Source organism: Anser anser, assembly GCF_964211835.1.
Source record: "Anser anser genome assembly, chromosome: 1".
NCBI classification, from domain to species: Eukaryota; Metazoa; Chordata; class Aves; order Anseriformes; family Anatidae; genus Anser; species Anser anser.
The window spans coordinates 70,692,341-70,713,369 of NC_139720.1; the positions used below are offsets into that span (position 1 = coordinate 70,692,341).

The following is a 21,029-nucleotide window of genomic DNA, read 5'->3' on the forward strand; positions in this document are numbered from 1 at the left end:
GAAAAATAATTGAGAGGAGTCCCATGATGACATCAGACAGCTCTCTGAGTACTCTGGGATGAATCCCATCAGGACCAATGGACTTACATGAGTCCAGGTGGAGCAGCAAATCCTGCACAAGTCTGGGGTTAACTGGGAGTTTATCATTCCTTCAGTCATGGTCCTCCAACTCAGGGCAGCTGGGGCCTCAGGGCCCATCACTAGTGTTGAAGAGAGATGTTTTCCCAGCGTGCCACCAGCTTGGCTGATGGCTTCAGCTGTGTCCTGCAATGGCTCCACTGGAATCAGCTGTGTTCAGCATAAGCACAAAGCAGATCCTGGCCTCTTCTCACAGAGGCAACCCCTGCAGCCACCCCACTGCCAACACCTTGACTCCTACATCTAGTAGAGCATGCACTTACTACCATTACTAGCCCTAACTCCAGCATCTTGAAGTGCATTTTTTTTTCCTGAATCACTACAGTTAGCTATATCTTCTACAGGTGGATGCACTGATCTATTTCTCTGGATGAGATCAAAAGAATAAATAATAAGCTTGCAAAATATCAAGGGCTTTATTTTATTTATTTATTTATTTGGGAAGCCTAGAAGCATATTTCTTATTTTGGCTACAGTTGTATAACATATGTTCATTGCAAACAGTATTATCCTGTTCTGTTTGTAGGCTCAATATGAGGCACCAGCGTACCTTGGTAACAGAGAGGGCAAACTACGTTTTGGGGTGCATTAAACTCAGCATAGCCATCCAGTAAAAAGGATTCTCCCACTAAATTTAGCATTGGTGCAGTGTCACCTCAATTATTGTGTGCAGTTCTGGTCTCCACTATACAAAAAGGGCGCTAAGTTACTTGATAGCACCCAGGGGAGGGCAACAAAGCTGGTATGAGGGCTGGCAGACATGTCCTATCAGGAGAGGCTGAGGACACTTGGGTTGCCTAGTCCGGAGAAAAGGAGCTGAGAGGCGACCTCCCTGCTCCCTGCAGCTCCCAGAGGAGGGGAGTGCAGAGGGAGGTGCTGGTCTCTGCTCCTGGTAACCGATGACAGGATGTGAAGGAACAGCACAAAGCTGTGCCAGGGGAGGATCAGACTGGACATTAGAAAAAAATTATTTACCGTGAGGGTGGTCAAACACTGGGACAGGCTTCCAGGTGAGGTGGTTGATGCTCCCATGCCTGTCAGTGTTCAAAAAGCATTTGGATAATGACCTCAGTAACATGCTTTAACTTTTGGCTAGCCCTGAAGTGGTCAGGAAGTTGGACTTGATGATCATTGTAGGTGCCTTCCAACTGAACTATTCTGTTCTGTTCTGTTCTATTGTTCTATTCCGTTCTATGATTGGACCACACATGTGTGCAAAATTCACATGGATTAGAATTATTATGCCAGTCCAGAGTCTTATCTGGAAATTGTGAAGACACAACTTTTCCAAGGGAAACTAAAAACCTAATTGTTCTAAACAAATATATCTAGTATATTTTATTTCCCTGTAAGATCACTAATGATGCTGGGCCATTTTCTCCATCTGCTTCCTGATATCTGCTATGCTTCTTGTTTTGGGAAACCCACAGCAGCAAAGCTTTTTGACATTGCAATAAAAGTGACAAGGTATGGTACAGTGATTTACTAATTTGCAATGTCTTATGTGTCAAATATTTTAAGGTTGGAAAAAAGAGCCTCCATACTTAATAAACAACTTAGTCTTATTTCAGTATTAAACCATTATTTATTTGCTACACTAAATGGGGACTTCTTATAATGTCATTGGATCATTACTCTTCCATGATCTAAGATCTCACAAAGGGGAATGATAAGAACCATTAATTTTTTACTTGTTTCCAGTTAAGTAAAAGACATTGTATACGCTATGCTTTTAAATACTGTTTGGGTAGGTCAAAGTGCATTGTATTGTCTTTGCTTTATTTAACATTTACAAGATCCATAATAATGCACTTGTAATATTTTAATCTTGCTGCGAACCTCTGATTCACCATTTTTATTTATGTTCTTTATTTTTAATTTAATTTAGATGTATCCACAGGATGGTCAACAGGGGATATAATTACTTTCTTTCCTCATTGTTATCAAGTTCTTCTCTAGTTGTTGCCAATCATATTTAAAATATAATTGCCAAGATTCGAATCACAGGTGCTGCAAATATGTTTTGATTGTATCTGCACATTGTTACTATGTTAATTTTGTATTAAAATGATGTAAAACTTAGCCTTTATAATGTGAAGAATTTTTTCCTTTAAATAGGATGATCGACATAATACGGACACATTGAGCACAGTTGTTGGTTTCCATATTTTTGCCTTATCTGTGTCCAAGCTGCCTAGCAGCCTGTCAGTTTGGTATGTAATAAGCCAAATATTGTGGGAGTGATTATTCTGGGGTCTGCATGACTTTATGCACTGTGGCAGACTGTCAACGGGAACTAGTGAGAACTATATACTCTCTTTAAACACAGAGGCTACTGCTCCAGTGGGTGAGCAAGTAACACAGAGGCATCAGAAGCAGTCTACCAATTCAGATGCATTGGGATTTACAGTTCCAAACACAAGATTAAGTCCCTCTGTTTTCTAGCACGTCCCACAGTGGTGACATTTGTTCAAGGAAGGAGATAGATCCTTTTGTTCCTGAATAATCTTAATGAAAAATGTTTATCAAGAGGTTAGAGTTTATATAACGTAGGAAAACTTGACAGAACAGCATGATGCTTTTTCTCATTTGTAGCAGAAGACCGCAGGATTACAAATGAAACCAACATTAGTGTAAAGTCAACCTGAAATCTAAACACAAACCTTCACCCTGGGGTGCAAGTGAAGTTATGACTGTGTAACTGAGGTTAACAGCAAGATGGGAGAAGCAGGGCAGAAGGGTAACATAACTTCATGTGAACCACTGATCCATCCTAGGTAGGGCTGCTCCTCTGGTGATTTGATCAGAGGTTATATAATAATGGATGTTTTCCTTAACACTTCATCTCCTAGGATCACGTACATCTCATAAAGGGTGTGTGTGTGTGAAGACTTCCTAGCACCTGCATTTACAGTGGAGAGCTTAGAAATAAGTATGTTAAGAATGTTAAGGGTTCAAAACTATAAGGCACATTAAAAAGATTAAAAATTTAGTATTAAAAGACGATTGAAGACAAACACTTTATGACTATCAAAAACATCTGAAGATCTTGGAATACTTGACCATAATGTCTGAATATTTAGAATTTTATAGCAATGTCAAGCAATTACATATATAGGCATGAGTATATTGGCTCTCTAATGAGAAACATTAGAAAGTAGTCAATTCCTAAAACATGTAAAGAGAGCTGTATTCATCAGCTCTGTACCAAACCAGAGCCTAAAACAAAATGATACAATACTATTTCTGTAGGATATGTTGATGTCGGCTGTGACCAAAGCTTGGCAGCAATGATGGCAACTAGCATTTAGCTCATTTGCTGATACATGTTTATACCTTGTTAACAATCTGCTCCCACTTTGTAGCAACATAGGACAATATGGCATAGGAAAGTATGAAAGGAGGAGAACTGGATTATATAGGCATTGTATCTGCCTATGCAAAGGCAAGCAAAGGCCTTTGTTTTTCTTACACTCATGGATTAGGTGGAAACAGATCCATAGGACTTCCATAAAGAACAGAATGAGTTTACTTCATTATCTCCTCTGTGTGAACATTGAAGTGGTTGTGGATGGAGAATCCTTTTTGCTGTTTTTAACAGGTAGTTGTTTCACATGCTTTGGAGGTAATCAAGCTTGATTTGAAATGAAACAAACACCTATCTTAAAGAGGATGATGAAAACCATTCTTCCGAGTAATTCTGTCTCATCAGCCAATCTTAAGTGTTAAGGTCACTGGACTCTTGATTAAAGCCACAGTTAGATAAAAAGAATACCTTTCATTAAAACAATACTGAAAATCTTCTTGTGCTAGCCATCTCCTTTTTTTATGCAGAGACATATCAATAGTTTTCACTGATGCAACAGAAAATAATATTCAAGATCTTGTAACATAGTCATTTTCTTTTCAGTACAGTATTGTAAGTGTCTGTGATATAATCCATAACAGGCAGCTACATATAGTTTGAGACTAATTTGCCAATGCACTAGCAGAGCATCTCAGGAAACCATTCTGGGCACAAGATGTTCTGTCACTATGAAAGTGTGGTAACGTTTTCCTCCAAGACTCAGAACACATTGTCATTGTTACAAGTAGAAGAGGTCTCCCCCAAAACGTTGAGCAGGCTGACAGATTAGGTGAGAGAAATCGGCAGGAAGAGGTCTTTGGAGATGGATGCACTATATTCCCAGCTGGACTCCAGCCTGGAATGCTTTTCAGGGTCTCTTTCCTTGTCAGAGAGTCCTTTCTGACTGTGGCATTGCTGATGTTCCCTCAAAGCTTCATTGCCAAGAAGGGAAGATATATGTAAGAAATAGAGACTAAAATTCTGGCTTCACTGAACATTCTCTTTTAATTCAAGAAGAAAAAAATTTCATCCAAATCCTCAATATGTTCATCATCCAAATTCTCAATATGTTGATAACAACAGAATGGTGCACAGATAATTTCCCTTTTAGTTTCTGCCCTAAGGTTGCTGCATGAGATGGTGTTACTCACTTCACTAATATCACTGATGGGGAGACAAAATAAAATATAGCTCACTCTACCTAAACTCTTCTGTCTCTAAAGGATTAAATTAAGAGTGAAATCCAATAAAAAACTTACTTGATTTGCAAGTCACCAAAGAATATATCTGGTTTTGCTGATTTCTGGAAACTTTAATTGTATATATTTTGCTGATCACTATAGAAACCATTACTGACAAACAGCCTCTCTTAATTAAAAAAAAAAAAAAAAAGCGAATGTGCCACCCCAATTTTGTCTGTTTTAAAGGAAAACAGTATCCATCTCACTGAGCTCAACAACAAAAAGTCTAGAAAGTGCGAATCAATTCTTACTATAATGTACAAAATCTATTTTAAGCTTGTTAATTTCTGAGCTTTGTTCTGGAGGCAGCAGCAGTGAAATCATTCATGACACTAATAGTATATACAGCACATAAATAACTTTAATCCACCTTCCAGCTTGACTTCTTGAAGTGTAACCAACAGGAAAAATATAATTAAGATACCTCATTGGTCTAGACTACTGTGATATATGATTGCTTTGTGAAAACCAACACGCACTTCTGGATGCTTATGCATTAGAATAGGTATTAACAATTGGCTCAAAAAATCTAATAAACCAATCAAACACTTGGGTCCTTCTTAAAAACACTCAAGGACTTGTCATCACCTCCTTGAACTCATTTGTTCTTTAAAAATGCCTGAGAATGTGCTGAAGAAAAAAACGTCTTGAAAACTAGGTAGACACACTGTAACCACGATATTTGTATTATATATTGATGAAATCAAATTAAGTGCAATTTAATTCTGATCCCACAATCAGTTATTTGTATTCTTCAGAGTATTCTTGTCATTCATGAACTGTGTAGCTACTAGTCTTTTGCAGACATTATTCATTGTTGTCTTGAGCTAACATGCTTTTTTTATTCCAATATCTGTAACATGTTCAAATCAAAAAGTATTTCACCTGAGAGAGACCTAAACACATTCCCAAAAAGATGAATAGATGATATATAAACTTGTAACACAATGTCTGGATTTCTTTCCATTTTATCTAGCAGACATTTAAAGACATCTCTGTTGTTTATATAATTTGGTTTTTAATATTAGCATAAAAACTAAACAAGAGTATCTTCATCATCCTGATACAGTTGTACGCCCAGCAAGCATCATTCCTCCAAAACATTCTGTTTAGGAATCCCTCTTGACATTTCTCAGACTAACATATGACTAACATATTTGAATCTCTACGTGTTAGCATTGAAATGCTTTTAAGTTTTGCAAAGTTTTTTTTTTTTTTTGCTTTGTTTTGTTTTGTTTTTTAATGTTGTTTTGAAGTACAGGTTCTCATCTAGTACCATTTTTTAAGAGATGAGATCTCCTGGTTAAAATGGCAAGTCCTGACAGAAACTGCTCAGGTGGCTTGGGAACCACATAGGTTCTTCACTGAGAGGGTGGTCACACGCTGGAACAAGCTCCCCAGGGACATAGTCATGGCATCAAGCCTGTCAGAGTTTAAGAAGCATTTGGACTCTGCACTTAGTCATATGGTCTGATTTTTTGGGTCTGAATTTTTGTGGAGCCAGGAGCTGGACTCGATGATTCTTATGGGTCCCTTCCAACTCAGGATATTCTATGATTCTATGAACCTATGATTCTACGAACATATGATTCTACGATTCATTCTGCAAACTGCACAGGAAACTCATGAATCTTCACCTTTTTTCTTCATTTTCTTGAATACATCTGAGTTTTCCTCAGTATCAAAAGAGTATGCAGAAAATACATTCCACCTAGCTTACAGCTTCTCATTTTGTTCCATCATCATGTTCATAAACATTTATGAAAACACTGCTTCTTTTGCCCTGTTTGCATGGAACATTTGACATATACACAAAAACAAACAAACAAACAAACAAACAAAAACACAAAAAAGAACCTTAAAGACACAAGTTGGAAAATTGCATACAGGCAGGTTTCTGAAATAATTATGCTTTCCAATGTTAATGTTATTGTTTCAAACAGACCAAATGCAGTTTTGTAGTTTTATTGTGTTCAGGCACAGCACCTGCTGAAATCCTTGGCCACTGACACTCCAGGACAGATTTGGACCTATTCTAGCAATAATCCATAAATTAAAGCAAGATGTTGTCATTTATATGACTTTTTGACCCTGACAAAGTTATTAAGACTCATCCTGGTTCAACTGAGATTTTTATCAAAAAACCCATCTAGCTGTATACATCATAGGCTTGTTATATTTGCAGGTGATATAGCATTTCAGAATGTCCCCATTTTCTCTTCCAAGTAAAAGTAGTAATAATAGGGATATATAACAAATAGCAGCACCTTACATTTACCTTCATGTTTTCTACTACTGTCAAGCCTCATGCTACAATACCTTGATTTATGCCTTTGTGATAGGGACTTTGTTGATATACCTCAACGCGGGGTTTTTTTGGTAGGCTTTTTAGTAGGGAATACGAGAGTATTCTAGCTAGTATGCTATTAGTTCTGAAGTACCAAGGGAGAAACAAACTATTTCAATAAGAATATGGAGATATATTCTTCTTAGTAGTAAAAATAAGATGCACCCGCTCACCAAAGTCTCAGCCGGCAGCTCCTCTTCCTCACTATGAGCAGAACAAATACTGACATTTTCCTCAAAGAATCAGTCATGAAATGTGCTCTTGAAACAACTTCTCAGTATGTTTCCAGACCCATACAGACCCATTCCAGACCCTAAAGCTGTTTGCATAATGTTCATTGCAGATGCAAAAAAATATGAAGAAGGATGACATTCCAAGCTGGAAATAGCAAACAGCAGAATTCTTGCTGAATTCCTGGGAGCCAAAACTTCACTATCACTCTCTAAGCATGTTCTCTAATCTATGTTCAAAATAAAAAAGTGGGATGTTTAAATAATTGAATTTTTAAAATTATTGCCACAGAAATAGAGACTGGCCGTGTACCATGGTGACCAGTTATTTTTCAGAAAATTTATGTAGAAAGATTGATGTGAAGTCTCAAGTGCTGCCCTAATATGGTAGTAGTACAGGAACAGAAACATCCTTCAAAGTTCACTCAGCAAAAACAATTCTGTTTCTCCTTTGGCTAAAGGGCCTCCTACCATTGTAATGTAGAGGCGATCCATGAAGCTTATTTTTAAATCCAGAGAGGTGCAAATCCCTATGACTCTTGTGAGAAGAGAAAATATTTTAATTTAAAGAAAGAGAATGAATATCCATGACTTGCCATCTGATGGTGATGTTTATCCACTGATACAGATTTATTACCAAATGTGGAAAAAAAAAAAAAAAAGATAAATTTATAACTTTTTTTTTGATAATTGTATTTTTATGATAATGTGTATTAATCAACCTTTTTTTTTTTTAAGTTTATTTTTCCCCAGCATTTCCTGTCAAACTGCTTAGAAATACCACTGGAAAAAAGTAGAAGGCCCTGAGTGTTTATTCAATAATACCTTCTTTGTCTATCCATCTTTTGTCTACCCATACTGGACAATGGGAAGCATCTGAAAAATGCTGGTTTTGTAACTCTGAAATGCAAGGAATTAAAGTCAACATAAATGAATGTGAATCTCTGACGCATATTAAAATAGTTGAAATTACACAGTGTGAAGGACATGGATAAAATCCCGATATCACATCTATTACAGGAAATGATTGTCCTAAAAGGTGATAGAAAAAATGTAAAACACACACTGTACAAAAAAATGAGATCAGAAGAAAAAAAAAATCACATTTATTTTGTGTTACTAAATACTGTGCTGCCACCAGCACCTAGTGTTAACTCTTAGCACTTCCAGAAGATTACTGTAAGTCTTTATAATAAATATAATGCTAGTAATGCCTCCCATAGATATGTAATCATCATAACCTACCATGAGTGTCTGTTGTAAATGGTATAAAGTAAGATTGACCTTATGCTCCTCATACAACAGAGCCTGATGAGGGCATTTTTACCTACTCCATCACCATGGCAAGTGAACTGCTTAGGTAATGTCTACAATGAGAAGTCTACACATTTCAGTCCTGTCCTTCAGCTAACAAGGCAAATACTTTCAAATGCAAACACAAACCCTGAGCAGTTCAGCAACTCTGTCAGTTTCTCCATCAAGTTCAATTACACAGTATCACAGTATCACAGATTTCTAGGTTGGAAGAGACCTCAAGATCATCGAGTCCAACCTCCGACCTAACACTAAGTACTCCACTAAACCATATCGCTAAGCTCTACATCTAAATGTCTTTTAAAGACCTCCAGGGATGGTGACTCCACCACCTCCCTGGGCAGCCCGTTCCAATGCTTAATAACCCTTTCGGTAAAGAAGTACTTCCTAACATCCAACCTAAAACTCCCCTGTCGCAACTTTAGCCCATTCCCCCTCGTCCTGTCACCAGGCACGTGGGAGAACAGACCAATCCCCACCTCTCTACAGCCTCCTTTAAGGTAACTGTAGAGAGCGATAAGGTCACCCCTGAGCCTCCTCTTCTCCAGGCTGAACAACCCCAGCTCCCTCAGCCGCTCCTCGTAAGACTTGTTCTCCAGACCCCTCACCAGCTTGGTCGCCCTTCTCTGGACTCGCTCGAGCACGTCCATGTCCTTCCTGTAGCGAGGGGCCCAAAACTGAACACAGTACTCAAGGTGCGGCCTCACCAGAGCCGAGTACAGGGGCACAATCACTTCCTTAGACCTGCTGGCCACACTGCTTCTTATACAGGCCAGGATGCTGTTGGCTTTCTTGGCCACCTGGGCACACTGCTGGCTCATATTCAGCCAACTATCAACCAATACTCCCAGGTCCTTCTCTGCCAGGCAGCTTTCCAGCCACTCATCTCCCAGCCTGTAGCTCTGCTTGGGGTTGTTGCGCCCCAGGTGCAGGACCCGGCACTTGTCCTTGTTGAACTTCATACAGTTGACCTCAGCCCATCGCTCCAGCCTATCCAGATCCTCCTGCAGAGCCTTCCTGCCCTCGAGCAGATCGACACACGCACTTAGCTTGGTGTCATCTGCAAACCTACTGAGGGTGCACTGGACGCCCTCATCCAGATCATCGATAAAGATATTAAAGAGGACCGGCCCCAGTACCGAGCCCTGGGGGACACCACTAGTGACCAGCCTCCAACCAGATTTGACTCCATTCACCACAACTCTTTGGGCCCGGCTATCCAGCCAGTTTCTAACCCAGCGAAGCGTACGCCAGTCCGAGCCACGAGCAGCCAGCTTCTTGAGGAGAATGTTGTGGGGAACGGTGTCAAAAGCCTTACTGAGGTCAAGGTAAACCACATCCACAGCCTTTCCCTCATCCACCAAGCGCGTCACTTTGTCATAGAAGGAGATCAGGTTCATCAAGCAGGACCTGCCTTTCATAAACCCATGCTGACTGGGCCTGATCGCCTGCTTGCCCTGCAAGTGCCGTGTGATGACCCTCAAGATAATCTGCTCCATGAGCTTTCCTGGCACTGAGGTCAAACTGACAGGCCTATAGTTCCCCGGGTCTGCCCTCCGGCCCTTCTTATAGATGGGCGTCACATTGGCTAGCCGCCAGTCAACTGGGACCTCCCCCGATAGCCAGGACTGCCGATAAATGATGGAAAGCGGCTCGGCCAGCTCCTCCGCCAGTTCTTTCAGTACCCTCAGGTGCATCCCATCCGGCCCCATCGACTTGCGCACATCCAAGCTCCGTAGCAGGTCGCCAACCATTTCCTCATGGATAGCGAATTGTCCAAGTATGACCCTGATTTAGCAGCATTGTTATTAATTTTATGTGGGGTTTAAAATAATTAAACTGTGGTTAAGCTATACTAGCAGATAGGTGACTAATTCTTGAATCCTTAGAACAATATTTTTTGACAGATCAAAGAAAAGGAAAACATCCATTTAGACTGTTTCTGAAGGCATATAAATATTTATGGCCCAAATTATACCCATGTAAAAACTGTTTTCCAGACCAATGTTTCTTTGTCACTTTTAAAATTATTTGATAAAGGAATAACAGATGTTATAAACTCTTTCTAGACAGTATTCAGAATGGCCATGAAACATTTTTCAAAACAATGTTTTCCACAAGTTAGTCACTCCTGCATCAAAACTTACAGTACCTAAACTAGTTAAAGCAAATTATGTATTTCAGGTAGATCAGCGTTGGCTGCAATACAGCTAGGGACAGAAAGATGTAAATGACTATTAGACCATGTTTTAACACCTACCCATCTGGCATCAAGACGGCTAACTGGCTGGAAGCTAGATTGGGTATACTTGCACTATGGACTTTCAAAGCTTATTTTACATTTGCACTAAGTCCATTTGTTACTGCATTGACACTATACGTGATCTGAAAGTGAGTATAAATTATATGTGTTCACTTGAACAATTTCTAATCAGTGGCTATTACCCGTTAGGAAACAAGATGAAATCTCTCCATCCAAGGGGAGGGGAAAGTTTTGCAATCCCAAATATGTGCACATAAATCCGCGGTGGAAGAGGAGGGTCTGGTGTACTATAAGGGAGCTTCAGTGTGAATAGGAATTAGGCCCTTTAAGGTCATGTCTATGTGGATAATTTCAGACAGTCAGGAATTAACTGCCATTTACTGAGCTGGCAGGACATGAGGCAACTTTTGACCAAAAGCCAATGTAAAGATGCACAAAAATCTTAAAACACTAATGCAATCTCAGCCTCTGAAATAACTACTATATAGTTATAGTACTATATAGTGAAGGAATGTAATGCTTAGACAAATAACATTTTTATTTAACAAAGACTTTCCTAGAGCAAGGCAAAACTTGAAATACTTTTTCATCTCAGTTATTGATAGTATACAAAGATGCGTGGAAATTGATTTCTTCTTTGCTAATGACTTGTACATACATAGTCTCAGAGCTGATCTAGAATTCTGTAATGGAAGCAGACAGGGAGCCAAAAGAAACATAGAGAAATACAACGAGAACGTGTAGGACAGTATGATACCACAATACCCATTACTAACATTAAATTATTGCTTAGACACCCCACTGTTCTGATCTTTTCTGCTTTAGATCATCAGGTCATCAAGTGGTGAAATAGAGCGAGCCTTACTGATGCTAATGAAAGATATAATTATGTACACTGGATCTATTATCACCTTTCAGGTAGCTTTTAATATACACAACTGATTAAGTCATATGTTTATGTAACAAGATTTATAGCTCATTTCTAATATAAAGCATATAATCATATATAATGTATGTTATATGAGCTTTTCATGTTCTAGACTGCAGACTCATGAGTTTGAACATTTTAGTTTTGTGTTTGTTGTGTCTAAGGATTAGTTCTAGGGCTTCTTGTTTCTCCCATTACATATCAGTCTTGCCAAAATTATTTTATGTTATCATGAATATAAAGAATACCGATACTTCACTATAGAAGTGAAAAATTACATTAAATGCCATGCTTCAGTGGCAAAGTTCTACCCTGTAGGCTTTCAAACTTATTATTTTCTCTTAAATTCCATTATTTAGTTCATCATAAATAAATTTATTTATATAATAAAATAAAAAAAATTGTGATGTCACCTGCCATGAGCTAGACTGGCTTTTGTAAACTTCTCCCTGCCTTCCCTCTTCCCAAATTTCCACAAACTATTGATGACAGGCAGACATGATTAGGCAGAAATAATGAAAACTAAAAATAATCTCTAAAGCTTTGGATGTGATGTGGAGAAGATGGAGTTTATTGCATATTGCAAAGCTTGCAAACTATATATCTCTTCTGCTGCTGGATATCTGAACTTCTGCTCTGAGACTTTTAGTTTTGAATGTAATCCAAGCTCCCAGTATGATTTCATATGTCTGTGGTCTAATTCTGCACTTTTGTTCACAGATAGAGAGGTAGAGCAGGGTAGCAGGGTAGAGAGAAAACCTAGTGGACTAAAACTGTCAAAAGTAAGAAGAAGAAAAAAACCACCACCCTACAGTTCCCTGTGGTAATCACAATATTCAAGAGCTGAGATTAACACATGATGTTACACTGGGGAAGACACACCATAGCTGCCAGTGAAATCTTACTGACTCCAGTCATAAATTTCTTCTTCTCCATAATCACACACTGTGGAAATGCAACAAATCTCTTTCATAGCGAAACTGACGACAAGGACAGATGGTCAAAACAAAGCAAAACAAAATTCTCATTACCCTATAATTTGTTTATTTCACCTAGGTAAAAAAGATTGGACTAAGTAACACTAAAGTAGCTTTTGGTCTGCCAAATGAATAGGAAACTGGTCAGTCAAGAAATATCAACAAGATGCCTGGATTTTCATACATTTGGAGGAAGAGATCATCACCTAGTAAAAAGTGCATTATTTACTTTTTCAGTAAATCTCTGCAGTCATACAGAAGACAAAAACTATGGTTTAATTACAAAAATTGAGCATAGAAAAAAAATAAATGAAAGGAAACACTCTGCAATACATATTTCATACTGCCAAATACTTAGGCAACTATTTAGAGTTTCTTTATTGCTATAAGAAAGTGATTTATGAAAAGTGACTGCCAGTGGAAAAAAACAACCAAACAAAAAAAATCACAACCACCACAGAATAGAACTACACTAAACAATGTCCATGAGTCCCCACTGAATCACAAACTCAGCATTAGAAGTATCATTCTCTGTTTACTTATATTCAGTATTATAAAAGTATTTTTATTTTCCTTTATTTCAATCAGAACTCTTTTAATTAAGGATCCAAATCTACAATCAAAAGAGTGTAGGCACAGAATTTCCCAGTCACAGACCTGTGACTTGATCCAAAGCCCACTAAACAGATGTCAGTGGGCAGTATTTCTACTTCCTTCAATGGGTTTGAAAAGGGCATCTGAGGTCAGCATGCTGCACTCCTTATATTGTCAGAAATTCCACTGAGGCAGTGCAATATCAGTCTCCACATAATTACATACATCTTCTTCCTGAAACTGAGGTCAGTCACTTTAATCATACTTTCATGAGAAAATGAATTTTGGAATCAGACTAGCTTTGTAGAACAGAAATAAAAATACATACTATACATTGGTTACAGCAATGCTCTACACTAACAAATTGCACTGTTTAGTTTTTAAACTTTTCTATTACTAGAGCTGGAGTTGTTTATAAATGCCTGAAGAAATGACTGTCAAAACTTATGTTTCAGTACTGATTCTTCTATTACACATCTAAAGTAATGAGAAGTGATAAGCTTCTCAGGCTCACTCAAGGCAATGCACTTGGGCATATCCTTGAGAAACAGAGATGGACTTGTACCTATATTTAACTGTTTTTCTCCATTTCTTTAAGTATGAAAATAATAATCAATCACATCAAGACGTGATACCACCTTTAAACCAGGCATAACAGGGAATCTTTTTCATCATTGCTGCCATTACCTAGAACTTCAGTCATGGGCTAATAGAAACCACAATGAAAATAAAATCACAAATAAAAAATATTTTTCATGTGATTTTTTTCTTCCTATTTTTTTTCACTCTGATAATAGTAGTCAAAAAACAAACAAACAAACAAAAAAAACCACAGATACTTCTATCAAGTATAGTTTCAGATCAGTCTTGAACCAATGATACAAATTCAAATGATTAGGAGACGTTTGTTATTTGCCTGACCAAGATTTGCAGCTTCACAAATCACACTGTACCAGTGGCACAGCAACTGTCAGTCTCTCTTTTCCTCTGTAGCTGTGGGATCTTCATTTAATAAAATGCTTAACTGTTTCTGTGCACATGAGAGGAAAAGTTCCAAACTAGACAGATTCCTCTGACGAACAACTTGATCAAGCTGTTGAAATAAGAAAAGAAAGAAAGAATAAGAGAACCTAGAAATAAATTTAGGGTTTAATCAGCAAAAATTCAACCGTATTCATTAATAAAATTCAACAACCAAATTCAACAACCACTACAAAACAAAGCAGTCTTTTGTGCATGCTATTTAGTAACAACTTTTTCACAAGGTATTTGTGCCTCTCCAAAATAAAATGTACATTAAGTCTAAAAGTAACTTGCCAACAGCTATCAAATCCTAAATGGTAAGAAGTTTGAGAAACCTTAACAGCCTAATTGCCACAGTAGACAAATCCCCATAGCATCTTTTAAAATTGCTGCTGTTAAAAGATACTGCTTCTATTGTAAAATAAATGCTACATATGGCTGCATATTTCAAAAATTCAAAGTCTACTTTTAATTAAAATAGCAACATGTTTAAATAGTTACCAGAGGAAAAGTAATATTTTCTGCCTACTTTGTTTATTCCAACTTTTTTTTTTTTTTTTTGGAATCCTATACTGTCAGACAAACACAAACTATATACTTACTTTCAGTACAGAAAATGTTCCTTTCTTTCCCTCCAAAAAAGATAAGAACACAATGACAAGATTTGCTGGGTTACATGCAAATTAGATAGAAATATGGTTTACCAAAAGGTATTTGAATTTGCTAAATAGTGTAACAATAGTAAATAAAATGCACAGCAGTTCAAATATCAAATGAATAATATTGCAACTGCGCAATGTTTTCCACATGACCTCACTTTAATTGGCTACAAATTTAACTAAATACTTATACAGTACTGACACAGGGTGAAACTAAAAGGTAGTGGTATGAAGCTTTGTACTCACATTTTTAATTATAGCTTTCAATAAAAACTCAGATTCTATGGTATCTCTCTGCATATGTATGCAGGCAGCTCATTACTTGGCAGTTCAGTTAGTTGTATGAATGGACATTTTGTTTTGGAACAGAAATCCACTTTTTAAAATTAATAAGACTATAAGGCAAAGTTAGCGATATCTTCCTGCTTCATTTTGAAGATGTCTTTATGACATAGCTGCAGCAGTGTGACTGAATATACAAAGGGAAACATTGTTATGAGCCTGTGCTTCGCTGCTCTTTATGCTACCCTGAAATGCAAAACCAGGCTCAAGTAGTTTGAATATTTTGGCGTTTTCTTTCAATGATGATGGATGTGTCAATTACACTCACAAGCACAATGCACACCTATTTTCTAGAAGCCACACAACCATAAAACTCTTGTTTAGTAATATACATCTGCTTGTATATATATTCTATTTATTGTCCTACAAATTTCCAGCTGTTGTTCAAATTTTTGCATCTCTTAGTCTGATGTGAACCTAGCCCACTGATTTACAGCAGATTTTAAAGTGGATCTAGTTCAAATAAATTTCAGAAAGTCTACTCTTGATATACTTAAGTAATAGTTGCTATTGAAAAGAACATGACAGATTTGGAAACAACAAACCAAACTCTAAAAAAGATGTATCTAGAAAAGACAGTCAGGAACAAAGAACAATATTAACACACTGTTGTGACGGTGCATCTCTTCTGTTTTGAAAGGTATCTTACCACTTTCCTCCTCTCTGGTCCAAAATATAAAGAGCATTTTGCATAGAGAAGCTTGTAGATGTTTTTGTGCTTATGACCTATATTTCTTTGGGAATGGGTAGATATAGTCCAATTCACATAAAAGCATGTTATGTCTTAAGAAAGAACATGGGAAACCTACTTCTCTAAACATATTATGTCATCAAACTCTATTACTTTTTGTAGATGTATCAGTTGGACAAGCTTAGCATGAAAGTGACTTTCAAAGGTCTTCCTTTTATGGCATATTTAATCATCTGTATCCTTAGATAAGAGTTCTTTATTAAGCTTTGACCAAGAGTTTTGTCTAAGCCGTCCATTTTCTTTTCGTGTAGCCTTTCCCTGCAGATTCTGCTTTAAAGAGATCAAAGTAGCTCACCTGATGTGTGTTCTGATATGGCGTTTATAACTTTACCAAGGCATCAATCTCCAACTGTATGCTGTTACATTTATTTCACCAAATACTAATGTACTTTTAATGTGAATAGCAATTGGCTACAATATGAACAAAACAATTTCATGAAGCTAGAGAGACATTTTAAAAGTCTCATATGAATTAAGAACACGTTTGGGTAGTCTTTGTTGAGCTCAAGTGGTTAGTTGGTAGTCTCCCTTTGTCCATTAGAAAAGTTTATGGCTTGTTAGAAGTCTATGTAAATTCAATAACATAAAAGTTCAGAACTCAGTCACCCCTTAAGCTTTACCTTGACAGTACATTTTAAAACTCTTCCATGACAAAATGGAAATGACAAAACACTCTAAAAGACAGGATCTTCACATGACACAACAACAACAAAAAACAGTGAAATGATGCTGGCTTTGAAAATAGTACATTTAAATGTGTTCAGAAGGAGAACATTCCCATTCATGGAGAAATTGACTGAGAAACTGAAAAAATCCAGTGAAGCTTCATTATATAATATATTGTTTAATGAAGTGTTTGGAACAGACAATTTTTTTGAACAGTGCCTTAACACTAATGTGTTGCTGCTTGCATAACATACCATTAGATGTGGAAGTATGTAAGACATTTTTGTTTTTCTAAACAGTCTTCCCTCTATATTTTTAGGTCCTGTTCACTTCATAGAATGATCTCTATTTAAATAAACATAAATGGACATCTGGCAAATTCAAACTAAATGTGACTCATATGCAAATGTAATCAGTGTGAATAACGTATTAGGGATGGAGCATTCACACAACCAAACCAACTCAAATGTTTTAATTCTGTAGACACTTAAAAATTTACTGTTGGTCCAGATCCACCACACAAGAGATTTTCTACATCACACCATCGCTGTTTTAAGTATTAATAAATGTTTTTCTTCCATCATATGAAATCTATCCAGTTCAAAGTTCCCAATTCTGTATGTTTTGTCCCATTGGCATAACTTTATTAAAAAATTTTTAATGCCCCTGGCATTAAAGGTCTATCTGAACTTCTTTAGTTTAAGATACTCAATACTATATTCTTATCTTTTTACAGTTTTATTATTATTATTATTATTATTCAGAAAGGAAGAAAGGAAGAAAGGAAGAGAGAGAAAGGAAGAGAGAGAAAGGAAGAGAGAGAAAGGAAGAGAGAGAAAGGAAGAGAGAGAAAGGAAGAGAGAGAAAGGAAGAGAGAGAAAGGAAGAGAGAGAAAGGAAGAGAGAGAGAGAGAAAGAGAGAGAGAGAGAGAGAGAGAAAGAGAGAGAAAGAGAGAGAAAGAGAGAGAAAGAGAGAGAAAGAGAGAGAAAGAGAGAGAAAGAGAGAGAAAGAGAGAGAAAGAGAGAGAAAGAGAGAGAAAGAGAGAGAAAGAGAGAGAAAGAGAGAGAAAGAGAGAGAAAGAGAGAGGAGAAAAAAAGAACCAGAATTTGCCTGGCTATGTACTCATATGGAACCTACTGACAAATTGGCTATATATAGTTTGGAAAAGGAGTTCCTCAACTCCACAGAGTCTATACCACTCCCGAAAATCCCACAATCATTAAGACACATTCATTTGCCTAGAATAAAACACCTTTAGTCCACTTTCGAGGTCTTTGGTGTTATTCCACCATCTTTCTGGCCAAAAGGTGACTGGATGAGACTGTGAGACTCCATGTGGGGTTCCACCTCAGTCATATCCTTAGACCACCCAGAATGATGTGCCTTGAGCCACACAAGGCATGCCCTGAAGGGAGGCATAGGCCTCAACAGTACTCATATATCAATGGAAGCGAGAATTTGGGAAATTAAACTAAAGGCTCATATGCAGATGTGAAGAATACTGCCACCAGGTGACTGCTTTCATTCTGGACTGCTCTATTTTATTTTAAGTCAATCCACCTTGCCCTGAATCACTTCATAAATACATAGCTCAAACCAAAGTTAAGAATTATTCTTGGCTCCACATTTTCTTAGCCTTTGTCATGAAGTTCAAATTTTCTGAAAGAAAATCTGTGTGTCTGATGCCTTAAGTAAAAAATACTGTTTCTTACACACACACACACACAAAAAGCAAAAAAACAAAAACAAACAAACAAACAAAAAAAGAGCATTCACTTAATTTCCCTAATATAATAACCCACAAAGAAAGAGACTTTTATGGCATAAGTTTTTAGCTTCCTCTATCAACTATTCTCCAACCATTTAAACATTTCGAATTGCTAGAAGAGAAACACAGTCAGAACTCTATAAATAATTACTATATATCAGAATTATATTATCATTACTAGTAAATAATAAAATATTTTCTGGAAAGTGCAAGATGAAGATTTAAGGATAAAATTCTAATTTCATCATAGTAAAGACATATTTTATTATTATTCTCACAGTAGCTCTAAGTTCACCCAGAAAAGTGAAGAAAGCAAATTTTTTACAAATAGATCCTTCACTTTTCCCTTTGGTATAAATATTAAGATGTTTACAAGAATATTTTTCAAAACTATTTCTCAAGCTTTATCTTTTTCCAACACCAAATAGCTTTGTATCTGTAGAAAATGGTAGACACCTTTCTAAAAAAAAAAAAAAAAAAGTGTATTGAATAATTTATCTGTACTCAAATGATAGCCAAATGCAATTCCACTCATTATTCTGGCTTTGTAATACTAACAAACTCCCTGAAGTTGCAATCTTCTTTTTATCATAAGATTCAACATGTACCATGACCAGAGATTTAAAAAGAATGAAGATTATTGAGTACAAAGTTGTTAATTTCTTATTTATAACTGGTATTTTTTATAGTTGATCACACGTACATTATAAATATAAAGAATAATCATTAAATATAAAGAATAATCATTATGTTACAATTTCAATGAAGCATAGCAGCTTCTCTTAAACATCATAAAATCAGAAATCAGCTTTTTAGTCCTGATAATTTTTTAAGAAACTCATTAATAATATGATACAAGTCATACAAAGTATTGCAAACATAAAGAAATCATTTTAGTACGGTGATATACACGTTGTTATTAATCCATAGAGGAGAAAAAAAAAAACACTTAAAATCCTGAAAAGTACTCTTGTCACCCAAAGAAAATTATGTCCATGCAAATTCAAATGTTAAATTAATGTTTTGGGGAACTGAAAACACTAAGATTGATGTGTAAGAGAATGCGTTCTGAAGATCAAGCTTGGCAGGTCTAGATTAATGGGGGTGACATAAAGGCTTTCAGTTTATTTAGTTTTACTAGTAGCTGCTTATTAGTTGTTGAATAGAATTCATTGCCAAGGTGATTCTTTGCAACTGATTAGCCACAAGTAATTATTTATAGACACCATCGTGGCATCATTACACACATTTTTTTAAAAGTGACTAGTAATATGAACTACATATTTCAGCATCTTCCTTTCCTCTTTCTAAGTAATATTCAGTAGAAAGAGGACATTTCAACATTGTAGGTAAAAGCAATCAAGATCTTGGTGTAGTATTTCTTGCAAGTTTATCTGCTTTTATTTAGTCCTGATTTCTCTACATATTTTCGTTATTGATAATATAAAAAAGCTTTGTCTATTCACTGATTGTGAACTATAACTTCTATTTCCTGTTTTGTATTTGGTTTTGTATTATATGTATTTACTAAATAAAGAACTTAAAAAAGCAATAACTATAAAACAATTAATGAGGATTAACTTATTTCTGATTACAATTTTTTGATAATTTCATTAAATGTCCTTTTCTTTGCAGAAAGCTAATACAAGCCTAAACTAACAATAAATTGAACTAATATTTTTCATTAAAAGATTGGATTTTTTTTTTTTAATTCTGTAGTTTTACCATAATATTGTTTACTCAACACTTCGAGGGATATCTCCATGAACAATACAATATTAGTGAAATGTGCTCATGATGAAAGAATATTTCTTCTAAATATTTATGTACTTAACAATTAAGGTCCAAAGGAAAAAAAATCTAGTCCCATAAGAATCAGGAATATAATTTAGTGACCCATTCTATACAATGCATTTTTAATGTAATATTGGCTGGGTTGTACATGGAGCAGTTATTCCAGATGTAACGCAAATTCTTGGTTGTAATCAACTGTTGGTGTTGTGATCAAATTAAAATTTAGGTATTTTTCTTATGCCTAATTATATGTACATCTGTAATAATATGTAATGTCTTCATTAAAGCATTTTAACAATAATCTGCATTATGAAATACGGGTAATGGACTTTCTAAAGAATGGTCCAAACTTCAGTGAGAAGTGGATGAAGACCTGTATTTTAAATCCATTTTAACTGTAGCTACTTTTTATGAATGAGAACAAATAATTTCTGAAACATTATAGGTTTTCTTGTATAATTAAAACCTTAGGTTTTACAGTTTCATCCTGCCCCCATTCACAGTGAGAAAAACAAACAAACAAACAAACAAAAAAAAACAACATTGAAATGGACTACTTAAACTTAGTGCAAAGATTCTTTGCATATGCGGTACTGTATGTTGACTAACAAACCTAGAGTTCAGCAGAATATTACACTGTAATTACAG

At 36.3% G+C, this 21,029-nt stretch overlaps 1 protein-coding gene across 19 annotated transcripts in view; it reads right to left on the reverse strand.

The window, feature by feature from the left end:
- Positions 1-21,029, reverse strand: part of CCDC91 (coiled-coil domain containing 91) — a 336,822-nt gene that overhangs the window by 45,924 nt on the left and 269,869 nt on the right. For 2 of the 19 annotated variants that reach the window (XM_083819594.1, XM_083819587.1), the window contains one exon: positions 13,117-14,471. The exons of the other annotated variants lie outside the window; for them this stretch is intronic. In XM_083819594.1, the coding sequence (XP_083675720.1) occupies positions 14,349-14,471 (123 nt within the window). In that variant the 3' untranslated portion in view covers positions 13,117-14,348. Of the gene's footprint in view, positions 1-13,116; positions 14,472-21,029 lie in introns of those variants that run through there. 19 annotated transcript variants of the gene reach the window in all.